The sequence below is a fragment of the Jatropha curcas genome, chromosome 2 (assembly GCF_041381405.1).
Source record: "Jatropha curcas cultivar XTBG-Jc1 chromosome 2, XTBG_Jcur_1.0, whole genome shotgun sequence".
Classification (NCBI taxonomy): domain Eukaryota; kingdom Viridiplantae; phylum Streptophyta; class Magnoliopsida; order Malpighiales; family Euphorbiaceae; genus Jatropha; species Jatropha curcas.
The window spans coordinates 14845021-14862373 of record NC_143152.1 but is presented as its reverse complement, the minus strand read 5'-3'; the positions used below and the strand labels follow the sequence as shown (position 1 = coordinate 14862373).

The following is a 17353-nucleotide window of genomic DNA, read 5'->3' as shown; positions in this document are numbered from 1 at the left end:
AGCTACTAAAAGGCTCCAACTGATCCACACTGACGTTTGTGGACCTATGAGCATTCCTTCATTAAATGACAGTAAATATTTTTCTATTTATTGATGATTTTTAAGGTATTGCTGTCTATTTTTTAAAATAAAAATCTGAATTATTTGAAGCTTTTCAAAAGTTCAAAGTTGCAGCAGAGAATCAGAGTTTCAATCTAATCAAAACTCTAATATCAGACAATGGAACTGAGTTTACATCCCATCAATTGCAATTATTCTCGCAAAAGGCTGGCATTCATCATCAATTTTTTGTCACTTACAAAATCCACAGCAAAATGGTGTAAGTGAGAAAAAAGATTGATCTATTTTAAACATGGCCATATGTCTTTTGTTTGAAAAGGGGCTTCCTAAAGAGCTATGGGCTGAAGCCGTTAACACAGTAATTTACTTACAAAATAGGCTGCCAACAAAAGCAATTGAAGATAAGACTCCTTATGAAGCTTGGACTAGAATCACACCTTCAATTTCTCATCTCAAAGTATTTGGAAGTATTTGCTACTCTCATGTTCCAAATGTGAAAAGGGGCAAACTAGATCAAAGAGGTCAAATTGGTTTACTTGTGGGATATAGTAGCAATTTAAAAGGCTATAGAGTTCTAGATTTGAAGACAAAGAAGATATTTGTGTCTAGAGATGTCAAAGTTGATGAGAAAGCTACCTGGAGTTGGGAAAAATTTGAAGTTATTAATGAAAATCATATTTCAAAATAGGGGATTTTACACCAAGAGCAAGATGCAAATCAAAATGAAGATGAATCTAATTCTGATGATGAAAATCAAGCTGTGAGAGGCACTAGGACACTTAAAGACATGTATAACAGATACAACATAACATTTTTGGAACCGATTGATGTAGAAGAAGCCTTAAAGATTCTTGAATTGAAAGAAGCTATGCAGGAGGAGTTGAAGCTAATAAATAAAAATGACACTTGGCAACTTGTTGATAGACCCGACAACAAGAATGTAATTGGAGTGAAGTGGCTGTTTAAACTCAAAATGAATGCTGATGGTTCAGTCAATAAACACAAAGCCAGACTTGTTGTAAAGGGATATGCTCAGTAGTATGGCATAGATTTTTCTGAAACCTTTGCTCCAGTAGCAAGGTTTGATACTATCAGGCTAATTCTTGGCTTAGCAACCCAAAAAGGTAGGCGAGTGTTCCATTTAAGTGTAAAATCTGTATTCTTGAATGGTGATTTATCAGAAGAAATCTTTATACAGTAGCCATCAGGTTTCATTATTGAAGGTGCACCTGAAAAAGTTTATTTATTGAACAAAGCCCTTTATAGCTTTAAACAGGCCCCTAGAACCTGGTATTCTAAAATTGATGATTATTTGCTTCAGTTGGGGTTTGACAAAAGCTCCAATGAAGCAATACTTTATGTTAAGAATGGAGGAAATGAGCTTCATGTGGTATCAATATATGTTGATGATCTCATGGTTACTGGTAGCGATCTTAATGAAGTTGAAGATTTTAGAAATCAGTTGAAGAGAATTTTTGAAATGAATGACTTGGGAAAAATGTCATATTTTCTTGGGATTAAGATAAATCAATCTCCATTGGGAATTTTTATTTTGCAAAAGAAGTATGTAAAAGAATTACTTAAAAAATTCTCTCTCACAAACTGTCAACCAGTTAGCACTCCTGCTGTTAATGGTCAAAAACTCAGCAAAGAAGATGGCTCATCTCCAATTGATGCTACAATTTATAGAAGTTTGATTGGTTGTCTTTTGTATCTTACAGCAACTAGACATGATATTATGTATGCTACTTGTATCCTTTCAAGGTTTATGAAGTCTCCTAGTGAGATTCATTTCAAGGCTGCAAAAAGAACTTTGCGATACATTCAAAGCAGTACAGGATTTGGTGTGTTTTACAGAAGAAACAATGTTGTGAAATTACTATGATTAAAAGATAATGACTTGACAGGTCCATATGATGATATGAAGAGTACCTCAGGACATTGTTTTATAATTGGTTTAGGTGTGGTGTGCTGGAGTTTAAGAAAGCAAAGCACTGTGGCTCAATCATCAGCTGAAGCTGAATATATTGCCTCCTTTGCAGTTGTAAACCAAGCCTTATGGCTTAGAAAAGTTCTTAAAGATTTAAAGCAGCGCCAACATGGAGCTACTAAGATTTTGTGTGAAAGTAAGTTGGCTGTTGCTATGGTTAAAAATCCTATGTTCCATGGAAAAAACTAAGCACATTAAGATCAAATATTATTTTATAAGGGAAACTAAAAGAAGTGAAGAAATTCAGCTATTACACTGCTGCTCTGAAGATCAGTTAGCTAATATTTCTACAAAAGGACTGCAGAAATTCAGATTTGAAGCATTAAGAAAAAAGCTTGGAGTTTGCAGCAGTCCATATGTGAAGGAGGAGTGTTAAGAATGTTGTGATGTTTGTTGCTGTCAAAGTAGCATTCTTTTTGTTTTCTCTTTTTGTTTAATAAGTTGATATATATTGTTTATTTCGGAAATTTCTTCAGAATTCTGGAAGTTTAGTCTTGAATATTAATATGTGGTGGAGCTTATTTTTAAGAAAACAGACTTCCTTAATTCTAGGAGAGTAAGCATTGACTTGTGTACTTAAACTTTTGTAAATATATATAGATATATATATTCAATGAAATGAAAAGGCCATAGAAGTTTCATCCTTCACGCTTTATTTCTTCTCTGCATAAAACCAAAGCCAAAAAGGGCAACAGCATTCTTGCTGTCATGTTATGAAAAAAATATTTTGTTTATTATTATTATATTATCGTGCAGCTTTTTAGTTTTAGAATTATGGGATTGGCAGTAAACCATATTTGTGTTACTTTAATCTTTTTGCATTTAGATATGAAACTTAATCAATGAATTATGCCCATTGTAAAAACTTCTATTTCATAATATATGTCATAATCCTCCTCCTTTGAAGCCTTAAATCTGTAGAATTTGTTCCTTTTTTTATTGCATAAATTATTTTGTAAAAGTTCTGCAGAGGATAAATGACATTTTTTATATATGAACTTTTTATTTTTTGGCAATTTAGTGTATGAATGGAATATCTTTACAATCGAGTGTTTGAATTTTTTAAAAATATCAACTGAGTGTTATTTGATGATTTAATAACCAGAATCATGACTCAGCAGGTCACAAGTGTACCATCAGCATCCTACCTGGACTGACAACTAATTGTTGACTTTGAAAGCTAACGTGGCAGTGTTTGGTGGTTTCAACTTTGAACTGTTGATTTCTTTGGATAATTTGGGATTTTATTTATTTATTTATTTTTTTTGGATTTTGAGGATTTGTTTGGTTTTGAGGTTTTAGTTTTGACTTTCTGCTTGGTTATTGAGAAAATGCAGGAAAAAAGCTGAAAAAGTTAAGTGATCTAAGTTTCTTTTTTTCCTTTTTTCTTTTTTAATTTTTTGAAAAAAGGAAACTAGGATGCTATGAATTTGTCTATGTTTATAATTGTAATTGCTTTAATGTTCTCCTCTAGCTAATGGAAATGTACGCTTGTATTTTTCTGGACATGTATTGCCTTTTTCTTTTCTTTTCAATTTTTTGATTTTGAAGTTTTCAGTTTTACTCCATGTTTGGTTCATCAAATAACTTGAGCAAAATTAAAGGAATTTATCTTTTGCTGATCATGGAAGAACAATGAATAAGTGCATATAAGTTTTTTCTCTTTTTTGCCACGTCAGCTAGAGTGTTTTCAAAGTCAGTAATTAGCTGTCTGTGCACGTAGGATGCTGATCATACATTTGTAGACCACACCATTTGCTGAGTCATAATTCCGGCTATTAAACCATCCAATAACGCTTATTTGGCTTTCTTTAAAAGATTCCAACACCCAATTGTAAAGATTTTCCGTTCATGCACTGAATTGTCAAAAAAATCAAAGTTCATACACAGAAAATATCATTTATTTCTACAAATAATATTATTTTCCCCTTCACTTCTTGCCCCGAGCACCAACAGTTCCAACATAGCTCCTTCAGATTCGCCATTTAAATTAAAGAAACCTGTATGCTTTCTTTGAAGGTGACTTTTGAAGGAGGAAGCGTCTCCTCTGTTTCCCAAACCCAGTGTTCTAAAATCCTATATGGATTTTTCCAAATTTATACCATGAGAAATCGAAGTCAGTAGGTACTCCAATCTTGTGCATTGAATGGTTCGGTGCCTGTGAAGCTAACAATTGTATCAAGTTTGCATATATAGGCTTGTCACTGAATATGAACACTTGGGTGTTGCTTTCTTTTGGTATTCTATCAGATCAACAATGATCCTAGAATATAATCAAAAGGCTGAAATATTTTTTTTTTTTTAAAAAAAAAAAAAAGAGAAAATAAGAATAGGGTGCCTAAAAAATTTACATACCATTGCAGCAGTTGTAGAGGTCAACGAAATGCATCTGTTTTTATACAATTCACATTATTAAGTTTAAAAAACATTCATAACAAATCACAGCTAGGCAACATGGAATCTGATTTGAACTACCAAATACAATGGAGAAATGATTCGCAGTAAACATACACTAGTTAGTTTCAATTGTAAACATAACAAATTAAATCCTTTGTATTTGTAATAAAATTGAGTAATAAATAACAAGTCAATCCCAAAAAGAACAACAAAAAAAAAAAAGAACTATAGATCTTCATCAAATAGAGAAATGAGTATATTTCAACCCTTCTATATCAAGTTTATTAAAAGTAAAAATGACAGAAAAAAAAAAAAAAAAAAAAACGAATAATCTTCATCACAGAATGCTATCATCTTTTGCAGGCATTCTCCTGAGGAAATTCTGGGGAATCGCTGGAAGAGTAACACGCAGTCTTGGAGGCCTCATTACATAAGTCCCAGCAACAGCAAGCAGCCACTTGAAAGGAATGATATAAGCTATTAAACCAGAAATCACACAAAAGATCACAAATATAGGAGTAGCTCTTGGGTCTCTCCAACTGAGTAGAGAATAGACTCTCTCCATTTGAGTTCCTAAGTCACCTAATGTTTCTGACAACATTCCTGCAATGCTTCTTAATCTATCATACCTCACTCTAATAACTTCGCCTGGCTTTGAAGATGGAATGTATCAAACTCTTCATCTAAATCATCACGACTAGCGTCTTCAATATGAGATAGTTTTGTATCAATGGTGGGAGGATGTTTAGGCCTTTTCCAATAGTTTCTAACACCGATAAAAGCGAGACAGAAGAAACACTTGGGCAATATTGCTTCAGGAAAAATTATCAAGAGAATAAACAATAACCAAATAGAAACTGTTGTTGCTGAATTCTTCCACTGGCGTACCCCATCAAACCAATTCCATACTGCAACAAAAACACTCAAACATGCCATTACTCTTTCAACATTAACTTTCCCTCTTCGCATACTCCACATTCGTGCTTTTGTATCGAGCATATACTCCACTACTTCTTTCCTTAAGGGGGGATCAGCACGACTAAGTCTTGAACAAATAAGATAAGCAGCCTGGTGCCTTAGATTATTCAACTGATACACAGATAATGGACTAAGATATTGCGTTCTAGGAAGTAAGGGCTGTGTATAAGTATGTAATAAGTTAACCATAGAAATGCAACTAAATCGCACAACCAAATGAAGTTCTCCCATTCTTTTTAACCCATTAGGTCTCAAAGCTAGGAGAGGATAAGAATGTGCATAAATTTTGTCAGTTTCAAGTGTAGATAATCGAATTCTTACCTTCCCTATTACTGAATCTCGAGTTCCTTCACCTCCTTGTAAATTGCAGTTATCAAAAACTCCAACTGTGATAACTGTACATGGATCATAAACTTCCCATTTGTATTGTTCATTCCATTTTGGAGCTAAAGTACCTACACTAGTACTTGTTCTTGCCCATTTTGACCCATATTTGGCCACACAATAAGCATCAGCAGTCTCATTGCCATCCATAAACTTCATTGGCACTAAACCTTCAGCTTTCAAGATCCCTAGCTCCAATACTCCAATTACCCCTGGCTTTAACTCAGGAGAAGTCGCCTTGAGATCACTACTATAATGGGCTGGTTCATCAAAAACATGATATACACCATCTAGAAAGGCAGTCAAATGAAGCTTACTCGCAAATTTCACTTCCTTTTTATCATCTCCTACCATTACAATCCTCTCAAGATTAACCCACTTATCACCTGGAGCTACGGGCAAAAGCCTTTTATCCAATTTATGCAAAGGAATCATATATCTGCCTAGACACTCCTCCTTATTATCTCCTATCCTGTCCTCAAGATTCAGAACTAAAATATCTTCAAAAGGCTCACCTGCAACAAACATCATCTCTTCATTCCAGCTTGGATTTGCACCCTTAGTTGATGAAACTTTAGTTCTTAAAACCACATTCCCTAATGTTGCTTTTACATAAACCTTTGGTTTCCTTGTCCTATCAGAAGAAATCAAATCTTGTGCTTCAATAACTTTAACTCGAACGTACCAAAGTCTAGGCGAATAATATACCTTCTTACGAGTATTTGCTACACATTCTCCCCTAACATTTGCTGCATCTGAATGCCATGCTATTGAAAATGCATCATCTGCTTGATTCCCTATCCAAATAGCCAACATTAAGTCTCCCCCACTGAGATATCCATTTCGATCCTCTAACCTATACCATTGAGGTGCTAAAGGACTATCCCATGGAAGCCTAATAGGAACATCTCCAATACCAAATGAAATAAGGCCAATAATTTCATCATTCAAAAGTGCTTTATCTCTCACCAAAATCTCCAATGTTCTGCCTTGAAGACGACTTATAGTGAAAGCAAACACTTGATTCCAAACTGGGTTAGTTGTATTTTGAAAGCATTTTGTTACTCCTTTGTAGTTTTCGATCTTTAACTCTAGAAAAGGGTCACAAGTGCCACTCACCTTGTTCACTGGCAAGTTACTAGCTCTTACAATTTTGACGTACAAAAACTGCACTTGTTCAACAAGTGTAAGCTTATTATTTGCTGCAGCTTTTCCTCCATCAATATTTGGCTTTATCTGCTTAACAGATAAATCCTCTTTAAGCGGCATAGCTCAATCTGCAGAATTACGAAGCTTGTATAAGTTTCCTGTTATTAGCATTAGACTATATATAATACCCATTGTGCAATTGGAGATGTATGAGTTAAAACGAGAAAAAACAGAAAAATATTCATATATCAAGAACACAAGTCCAAAATTAATCAAAGAATATACACATTACAAGGTTGTTGCTTGAATGAGAAAATAAAGAAGGGACATTCAAAAAAAAACTGAAATTGAATAATAAAAATATAAACATGTTAGTTTGGAGACATATTACCAATTGCAGCTGCTCTAATTATTCACTAAGAAAGTTATTTTAGAATTCTAATAATTAGGTCCAAACTAGAGAGAAAGCTGGTAAAATACGAAGAAGCAGAATTTTTTCCATTAGGAAATTTTTGAGAAAGGAAAGAAAGATGCATTGAATAAGGAAACAAATAAATAGAGGTATATTTTATTTCTTTTTATTTACTATTAATTAATTTCTGTTTCCATATATGAATTTTTTGAGTCTTTTTCCAATGACTTGCTTCCACTGACGGTCCCCAAAGCCCCCTAGCTTCTATAATAATTTTTAATGCATTAATTATGCATGATCTCCTTGATGGGTTGGTGGCATTACCATCTTATACTTAAGCCAAAATGGCTTAAGTTTGATTCCCAATCCCTAAGATGCAGTATTTTACTTTAAGGAATAATAACAATAAGCCCTATTAATTTATTTTTTGTTATAAAATACAAGAAATGGAGAGAATACATGAAAATGTAGCCGATAGAATATAGAGAGAAATTGAATTATTGCATTAGAATCTTAGTTGCCCACTTCATAGGGTTAAGGAACTATTTATAGGCTACAAATTACAATCTATATATGAGATAACCTTACACATCAAATGATATAATCATCCATTGCAAAAGGACATGGCTATACATTCCAAAATAAATAACTTATTCAGAAAATAACTAAATGGATGTTTACAAATATAATATACATAACAATTTTAAATTTTTTTTATTTAATTTTAGATTTGATTTGATTTTATGTATACACAAAACTTTATATAAATATTAAATATTCAATATTATTATAAATTTATAATTCAATCTAATTATTTATTATTGATTATATAGTTAAAATTTAGTCATTTTAAAAAATTTTAAAATTTTAAATTCATTAAATAAATATATGGCATTTAATTTATTTAAAGAGATGTATTTAATATTATAACTCATGATTCTATTTTAATATGTTTTAAAAATAATAATTTTAATTCAAAATTGATTTTTTTTTTTTTTCCCCTTTTCACTCTAAGTGATAGTCTATGCTGTATTTTTATATTTTCATTTAGTTTAGCAAATATTTTAAAACTACCATTTTTGAATTTTAAACATTAAAGAAATAATTCTTTTAATAATAATTTAAATAAAATTATCAAATAAATTTCAATATAAAATTATAATTAATATTTTTAAAAACTATGGTAAATTAGCACGTCGTATAGTTGTATGACAAATTACATGTCAATATCAAATTGTATATATTTTCAATATTAAACCTTTCATTTTGACGTACAAATTATAAATACACGAAATATAATAAAAATAGGAGACATGAATTAACTCTACTTCTACTCAAGAAAATACTTAATTTAATGAAAATCAACTTTAAACTTATAATAACATATTTAAAATCTTTAAAATTGTTTCTATTCTATAGAAAGTTATTATTTATAAAATATAATTAATGCATATATAGATGACAAAACAAATTAAACCGCACATGATTGGTATATGAATATATTATTCTTTCTAGTTTATCTTAATATAATATATATTTTTCATTACATATATGTACTAGTCTTTTCAACATACGTTGCACGTGTTTATATTCGTTTTTTTTACACTTTTATATTATACTGGTATTTTGTATGACATGCATTGTATATTGATTATACTCATTATATACTCATTTTTTTATTCTTCTAATTCTTTTATCTATATAATATTAAAATATAATTTTTTATTTAGATTAAAATAAATACAATAAATTAATTTGTATTAGAATTTGCTTACAAGCTACTTGTAATGCTACTTTTTTATATTCTTAATTTATTTTTATATAATGAAAGATAGTCTCAAGATAAACTTCAACCTCATCCCTAAATTGTTTGTCAATCTCACACACACATATGTTCATTTTATTTAAAATAAATTTTAAAAAGTAAAAATTTAAAAATTTTGAAAGGTTTAATCGTCTGCATTCTATTTAAAAATTTAGTTTTTTTTTTTTTAAATATCCAATCAAATCATAAAAATATAAAATATTAATAAAATAATATAATTTTTTATCACTCTCCTAAATATTATGTATATTATATTTAAAAATTTATTTTTAAAAAAGTATATTCTATCAAATCATAAAAATATAAAGAAAAAAGAATATTAATAAATAGAATATAGTTTTTTCTTTTCTTATTTCTCTTTGAAACAAAATATTTTAAATTATAATTAAAATAGAATCAAATATTTAAAAATAAAATATAAAAATTTTAAATATCTCCTTATCATATATATTTATTAAAAATAAATTTAAAAAAGATAGAATTTAAAATTTTGAAATTTTTAAAAATAATAAGAATAAACTCTTTTCAGAACTCATTTAAAATAGATAAAACTTAAAATTTTGAAATGCTTATAAATAATAAGAATAAAACTCTTTTTAGAATTTACTTAACAAAAAAACATTTTCGATGTATACATATACATAATAAATATATCTCTATATTTTTAAGATTAAAATTTTAAACTATTTGTCAATTCCGTACACAATATGTTCATTTTATTTAAAATAAAATTTGAAAAGTAAAAATTTAAAAATTTAAAAATTTTTAATTATGTGTATTCTATTTGAAAATTTATCTTTTAAAAAATATATCCAATCAAATTGTATAAATATGAAGAAAAAATATTAATAAAAATAATATACTTTTTTTCCCTTTTTTATCTATCTCCTAAATAAAATATTATATATATTCTATTTGAAAATTTCATTTTTTTTTAAAAAATATATATCCACTCAAATCATACAAACATAATGGAAAATTTAATAAAAAAAAATATACTTTTTTCTATTTCTTTCTGAAATAAAATATTTTAAATTATAATTAAAATAGAATTAAATATTTAAAAAATAAAATATAAAAATTTTCAAATGTTTCTTTATCATATATATTTATTAAAAATAAATTTAAAAAAGATAAAACTCAAAATTTTGAAATGCTTAATTATCTATATGTATTTATTTAAAAATAATTTTTATAAATATATTAATCAATTAATAAAATTTAATTTTTTTAATTTTCAATTATTAAGATTATTTGAGCATATTTTAAATTTTATTAAAAGCACTATTAAAAATCTCATTATTCTCTTCTATTCTCATATTTATATATAGTATAGATAGATAGATAAAATTGCCCATTATGAAATAATGTGCATGCACACAAAAAAAATTTAAGTTTTTTGAAAAATTATTTTTTTTATAATAATACAAAAATAATTTATAATATAATTTTTTTTGTTCAGTACTTTAACAAAGTTAGGTTTTATGCGTCAACTATGCTGATCTTATATTTATTATCAAGGTCATCTTTAAGCGAAAAAAAATACTAATATCGTCTCTTTTAATTTTAGTTTTATTATTTAAAAAAATATAGATAATTATTTTGATAAAGATTAGTGATCTCTTTATTACTTATGATAGTAAGTTTTATGTCTGAGCTAATTAACTGTTTGTAACGGTTGATATTATTATTATTAATGAACTATATTCTTAGAAAAGAAAAAAAGATAAAGTTAAATCTAAAATAATAATTTGTCCATAAAGGCAACCTCTTATGACTTCGCAAGTGAAAAAATAATAATGGTAATAATTTTGTGGGCTTTGTCTCGTAACGGTAAATCTAAACTAAAAGGCAACAAAAGGAGGGAAATCAACAACGGCTTATCTTCAACTCAAACGCATCAACACAAAAACACACTCTGCCCCTCTCTCTCTCTCTCTCAAACCTTTCCATTCAAATGGCACTCGCTTCCATTAAACCCTCCATAGAAACTGAAATTCAAATCCGAAAAAGTACAACCTTTGCAGAAAAGAAAATTGGAAACGATGGTCTTCGTAAAAAGATTCTCAAGAAAGGAATTTCGTGGCAAACTCCATTTCCTGGAGACGAAGTAGAAGGTAGTAATTAAGTGAAACCCACCAATCCTTTTCTATGCTGTTTTCTCTTCAGAATTTGTTTCTTTGGTTTTTCCTTGAGAATTTAATGGAAACAGTATACATTTCAGTTCATTTCAGTGGTCACGTTGAGGGTGGAGCTTCTCTTGATTCAACCCGTGATAAAGGAGTCCCCTTTTGCTTCAAATTAGGCCAAGGTGAGAAGTAAATGAAGATAATTGATTAAGTTTTTTTCTTCCTTGTATAGTAAATTGTAGTATTTGTAATCAAGTAGAAATATTGAATTGTGTTAGTTTAATATCTTATTCATCAATAAATAATGAAAGTTGTTTCAATTAATATTAGACTTCGTTTAATCTATTTATAAAGACAAACTAGGAGATCACTTTTGATGTTGTTGTTCTTTATATTTTGTCCTGAAACTTATCATCTTAATTTATTTAAGGATTAGTACGTCGTGTAATATGAATTTATAAATGAAACTTTAAATGAGAGAGTCATAAAATTTTATATCCCTAACATGCATAATAGACTATTTGCATATCTTTGATTAATTTTTGGCATTTGGATTTTAGGTGAAGTTATCAAAGGATTGGATGATGGCATTGCCACGATGAAGAAAGGTGAGAGAGCAACTTTCACTGTACCCCCAAAGTTGGGCTATGGGGAAGCTGGTTCTCCACCATTGATTCCATCAAATGCAACTCTTGTTTTCGATATTGAGATGCTATCTTGGAGCACTATCAGAGATTTAACAGGTGATGGAGGAATTTTGAAGAAGATAATAAAGGAGGGAGAAGGATGGGCTACACCAAGAGATGGAGATAAAGTTTTAGGTATATATTTTATCTGATGTTAGACTCGGTTGGTAAACAATAATATTGTATTTTGTTATTGTAGTAAAATATGAGGCAAGGCTTGAGAATGGACTTTTGGTTTCCAAATCAGACCAAGATGCAGAGTTTCATGTAGGCGAAAGTGAGTTTTAGCTTATAGAGATACCCATATAATTTGTTGTCTTTTTAATTACTTATATATAGTTGCTTGCTTTCGGGTTTAGGTTATCTATCCCCTGCCTTAGGGAAAGCTGTGAAGACAATGAGAAGGGGTGAAAAAGCAGAGCTAGCAGTCAAGTGCTCTTGTAAAGTTGCTAGTTTAACTTTCTTCTAGTTTGATTGAATCTTTTCTTTTGTTATTATATATAGTGAATATGTTTCAGTTTTTAATCAATCTCAGATGGGTTCATTCAAAATGGAAACGAAGCTGGAATTGACCCAAGCATTCTTTCGGATTCTAATTTAACCATCCAACTTGAGCTTGTATCATGGAGAAGTGTGATTGATATCACAGGAGACAAAAAAGTGCTTAAAACAATTGTCAAAGCCGGTGAAGGCTTTGAACGACCTAATGAAGGATCCCAGGTGAAAGGTGATTTATCGCAGTTAATACTTTTTATTCCATTTTTTCACCACCCTATACAGTAATAACTAAGTCTTAAATCAAAATTAGGTTGTCTTTGTTTGGTAAAATAATTTATAGGAAAATGTTTTCCATAAATTTCCGTTGTTTGAGGCCTTCAAAAAAATAAGCCAATGAAAAATATTTTCTTAGTCATAGTTGTTAAAGGCGCAAGGCGTAAAGGGGTCCTAGAGCTTAGGCGCAATGTGCACGCGATTGAGTGAGGTGATGTGCAAAAATAAAGAAAAAATTGAAAAAATATAAATTAATTCTAAAATTGAAACATATAAATTCATATATCACACTATTTAATATTTGGAATATCTAAATATAATTGAAAGTAATGCATGATAAGATGTTAAGAATTGTAACTATAGCTTTAAATAAATAATAATTTCAGCAGCCCTAAACTAAAGATAATAACCATTGGCCTCAATTCAGCAACATAAATCAGCAAAAAAATCGACAGCATAACAACTTATAGTTGAAGCTATTGGACTTGAAACGGAAGAGAGTAGAAGCTGACTGTGGAATCAAATTAAGCAAGAGAAATTGAGAAAAAAATCAAAAGAGCAGTTCAGAGAAATATCTTTCTTTTATGTTAATCAATTGCTGAATTGGAGGAGAAGACTTCTTTGTGAAGGCTTTAATTGATTTAAATCATCTAACTGAGGGCTTTCTTTGATTGTCGATGAACTAGTATAGAGGGGGTGTGAGGTAGAATGGATCTACGTTTTTTTCTTATGCAAATCTACCAATATCTTCTATTTCTCTTACTTTTTTTTTTAATTAATAGAAGTCTATATAAACACAACCATATATATTAAAAAAAACCTTAAAAAATATGTTGAAAAACAAAAGGCGCGCTTTTTTTGTGCCTTGCGCCTACGCCTAGGCGAGGGCTTTTTTCCAGAGATGTGCCTCAATAAAGTCGTCGCCTTTCAGCTCTTGAGGTTCCAGGACCTACGACTTGAGTAAGGCACTCCTTTTACAACTATGTTCCTGGTTAAAAAAAAAAATTAATTCATTTTAAGAAAAATAATTTTCCATAAACTATTTTTCGGATATTGACAAACTTATTATAACTCTATACATTCATATTTTTTAATTTATTAATCATTAGTAGCCAGTACCATTAGTCACCGTTCACCACCAATACCACCACTCGCCACTGTTGGCCACTACTATTAATATTTTTATGACCTTACGAGTTAAAAATTTTAATATTTTTATCTAATTTTTATTATTGCAATCAAACAATGGAAAGTAAGTCATTTGGAAAATATTTTCCAAAGGTAAGTTATTTTTCAAAAACAAATGAGCCTCAATTGGTGTCAAACTTTATAAATTTTTGTCGGTCTTAATTCTAAATTAATTGCAAGAAGTAGTAAGCAACTTTTTGAGACAATTTCCCTCCGTGTCTCTTGTGAGACACTAGACTAAGCCATGGTTGATTAATTTTATTAGTTTTTTCAAAATTTATCATCAATACAGTGACTTATATTGGAAAACTAGAAGATGGAGTAGTTGTCGAGAAGAAGGGAACAATAGAAGAGCCTTTTGAATTCAAAACTCTCGAAGGTGCTTTTTCTTATTAGTGATGTTCCTTCCTTGTGTTATGATATTACTTTCGGATGTAATTAATTAACTTGGATATTTCTTTAATCCATGTCTTTACAGGCCAAGTAAATGAAGGTTTAGACAGAGCAGTAATGAGTATGAAGAGAGGAGAAGATGCTTTAGTGACTGTCAGTGCAGAATATTTGTCTGGCCATGACATTTCAGGAATGGTTCCTACAAATTCTGTGATTCATTATCAAGTCCATCTGATCAACTTTGTCAAGGCTATTGTTCCTATATTCTCTTAAATTAGTTATGTTTACTTCTGAACTTGACATATTTTTACAGGAGAAACCATTTTGGAAGATGGATACGTGTGAGAAAATAGAAGCATGTGAAAGGAAGAAGCTTGATGGAAACATGCTATTTAAGGCTGGAAAATTCTGGCATGCATCCAAGAAATATGACAAGGCAAGTTATTATTAATTTGTGGATTCTACCAAGTTACATATTTTTAAATTTGAACTGTAACTTAAGGTTATTCTATGAACTTTCAGGCAACAAATTGCATTGAGTATGACCATTCTTTCACCGATGATGAAAAGTTGGTAGCTAAAGGCTTGAGGTTATCGTGTAATTTGAACAATGCAGCTTGCAAGCTTAAATTAGGGGAGTATGGCCAAGCTTCAAGATTATGCACAAAGGTTTCTTTATTTCTTCACCTCTATAACTCACCTAATTTTTACTACTTATTTGTTTTGAGTAGTTAAATAACATTTATCTACCTATCACTTTAAAAAAAAAAGTCTTATTAAATCAAAATTTTACTTTAAAATTTGCATTAAGTAGAATAAATTAATGAGTTTTTAGATAATTTTGTACATTAAAAGCATTAATATTTAACCTAAAATTCATTTCTAATTAAAAATATAATATTAATTACAGGTCTTAGAACAGGATCCTAATAATGTCAAAGCTCTATTTAGACGATCCGATGCATACTTAAAAATATCAGAACTTGAGAAAGCTGAAGCTGATTTAAAGAGAGCTCTAGCAATTGATCCAGATAACAGGTAATTAATTGTGCAAGAAAATCTTAAATAATAATAAGTTTTTCTTTTGATCACTAGTCTTTTTTTCATTTGTTTTGGATTGGTAGAGATCTGAAGCTCAAGTACAAGGAACTAAAGCATAAGCAAAGAGAGTATGGAAAATATGAAGCTGGGCTTTTCAACACCATGCTCTCAAAGCTGCGGTAATTAGTGAGGTCTAAGTTGAGAATCACCTTAGCACTTTATACATTTTAATCAATTCTAAACTAGTTTTCGAAGTAAAACCATTAAAAAAACTCCCTGAGATTTGGTTTAATATACACTTTGGTCTTTTTTCTATTTCTAATCCAGGCACCTTTATCCTTACATTAACATCAATGAAAAATGTAAAGATAACGACAATTCAAAGGTGAAAAGTGGAATCGAATTTTAAACTGTGAAGCCATTCTTCAAAAAAAAAAAAAAAAAAATCTATGAAGCCAGTATCAAATTAAGCTTAGGACTTAGACTACTACTAAAGCATATGTCAAATCAAATCTCAGGGAGACTTTAGTATTTTACTCTAGTTTTTATGTATGTGAATGCATCACACATATTGTATCTTACAGAGCAATTTATTCATTTGAGCATGTTGAAAAATTTGCTCATATTTTTGCTAGTATTAAATATGGACAATCATATGTTAGATATGTTGAAAGTTACATACTAAATATATGAATGATAATTTATTACATATGGTTCATATATTTAGAGGATTACAGTTATCTAAAAGATAGTGATGTCGAAAAGAGACTAAATATATAAATTTATCCTTATACTTTTTTCCCATATCGGCTAAGCACAAGGTGTAAGTGAAGTGTATAAAATTGGGTAAGTCTTAGACTAGCAAGAGGCCTTTCGGGCTATTGAGTTAGTTCTAGCCAAGAATAAAATCGTGCGGGCCTGAGTGGGTTCGGCCTAAAGCGGACAATATCTTGCTAAGCCTAGGATGTCAAACTTTTCACGAAAAATCTTGTAAGACTTATTAGACTCTTAAAGTTTAGGGCTTTTGTAATATTGCACAATCAACACTAGAAACGAAAAATTTTAGGGTTATTACGTGGTTAGTTCAACTTTTGGAGCAATAACTTTTACATTTTTCAACTATCCAATAAATATTTAATCGATCAAATTTTATAATTTGATTTGTTTCATAACACAATTTTATAGGATGAAGTATTCAACAAGTCAAAGTAAAAATAAAAGGTACTGCTAGATTTTTCGTGAAAAATAAAGGGGTCAATTATTTATCTATCTGGGCTCCAAAAGATGATTATCTTATTTAGAAGATGATGTTTATCTTGTAGTAATGTTAAATCTTAGATATCTATGTCCAATGTATATAGACCACATATATCCTATATGTAATTATTAGTGTAAGATGTTTTGTAAGGAGCAAAAAAAATTTAAGGATTAAAGTGTAAGGAGAGTGAAAATAATTCAATATTTCCTCTCCAAACATCTATCTACTTATTTGTCTAACAAATATTAATAGGACTTCTGTCATAACTCGTCATTTTGCCTAGACCTAGGACCGAGTGTGTTTAAGGCCGCCAAAGCCCACAATAAGCTTTAAACAATATAAACCAAACTTTTTTATTCATATAGTTGGCCTTAGGCCCAATACAAAATTAATTATAATATCCTAAACAGAGGCTCACCAAGCCCATTCGTATCAATAATTAACTTGTTTAATTTATTTACTGGTCTCACATTTCTTTATCACATAACGTTAAACAAATAACCACAAGTATTATTATTAAATGATTTACATCACTATGCACATATTTATCTCAATTGCGTAACTATCTAAGACTTGAATGTTCCAATTATGATATTTGAATACATTAACCTTAATAGACATCCTTCTATTCCTTTTTCTTACGACCAATTGCAGATTACCTTGGATTAAAATTAAAGTTATAACCTGAAAAA

General features: G+C 29.8%; 1 protein-coding gene and 1 pseudogene across 1 annotated transcript; one reads left to right on the top strand and one right to left on the bottom strand.

Annotated features, from left to right (window-relative positions):
• Positions 1 to 4784: 4784 nt before the first annotated feature.
• Positions 4785 to 7078, bottom strand: LOC105646460 (FT-interacting protein 3-like; annotated as a pseudogene).
• A 4074-nt stretch (positions 7079 to 11152) lies between these two features.
• LOC149498286 (70 kDa peptidyl-prolyl isomerase-like) lies at positions 11153 to 15812 on the top strand. Its single transcript, XM_089717284.1, has 13 exons — positions 11153 to 11312; positions 11420 to 11506; positions 11885 to 12145; positions 12210 to 12287; positions 12370 to 12450; positions 12546 to 12737; positions 14262 to 14348; positions 14448 to 14611; positions 14676 to 14798; positions 14885 to 15031; positions 15273 to 15400; positions 15487 to 15582; positions 15731 to 15812. The coding sequence occupies exons 1-13, from the start codon at positions 11153 to 11155 to the stop codon at positions 15810 to 15812; spliced, it is 1686 nt and encodes a 561-aa protein (XP_089573410.1).
• Positions 15813 to 17353: the final 1541 nt, after the last annotated feature.

What these genes read in the sequence shown, in the direction of transcription:
- LOC149498286 (XM_089717284.1), top strand. Translation starts at nt 11,153, where the DNA reads ATGGCACTCGCTTCCATTAAACCCTCCATAGAAACTGAAATTCAAATC. An exon ending in TGAAGGATCCCAGGTGAAAG is followed by an intron (nt 12,738 to 14,261) that starts GTGATTTATCGC and finishes TCATCAATACAG; the next exon opens with TGACTTATATTGGAAAACTA. An exon ending in ATCTGATCAACTTTGTCAAG is followed by an intron (nt 14,612 to 14,675) that starts GCTATTGTTCCT and finishes ATATTTTTACAG; the next exon opens with GAGAAACCATTTTGGAAGAT.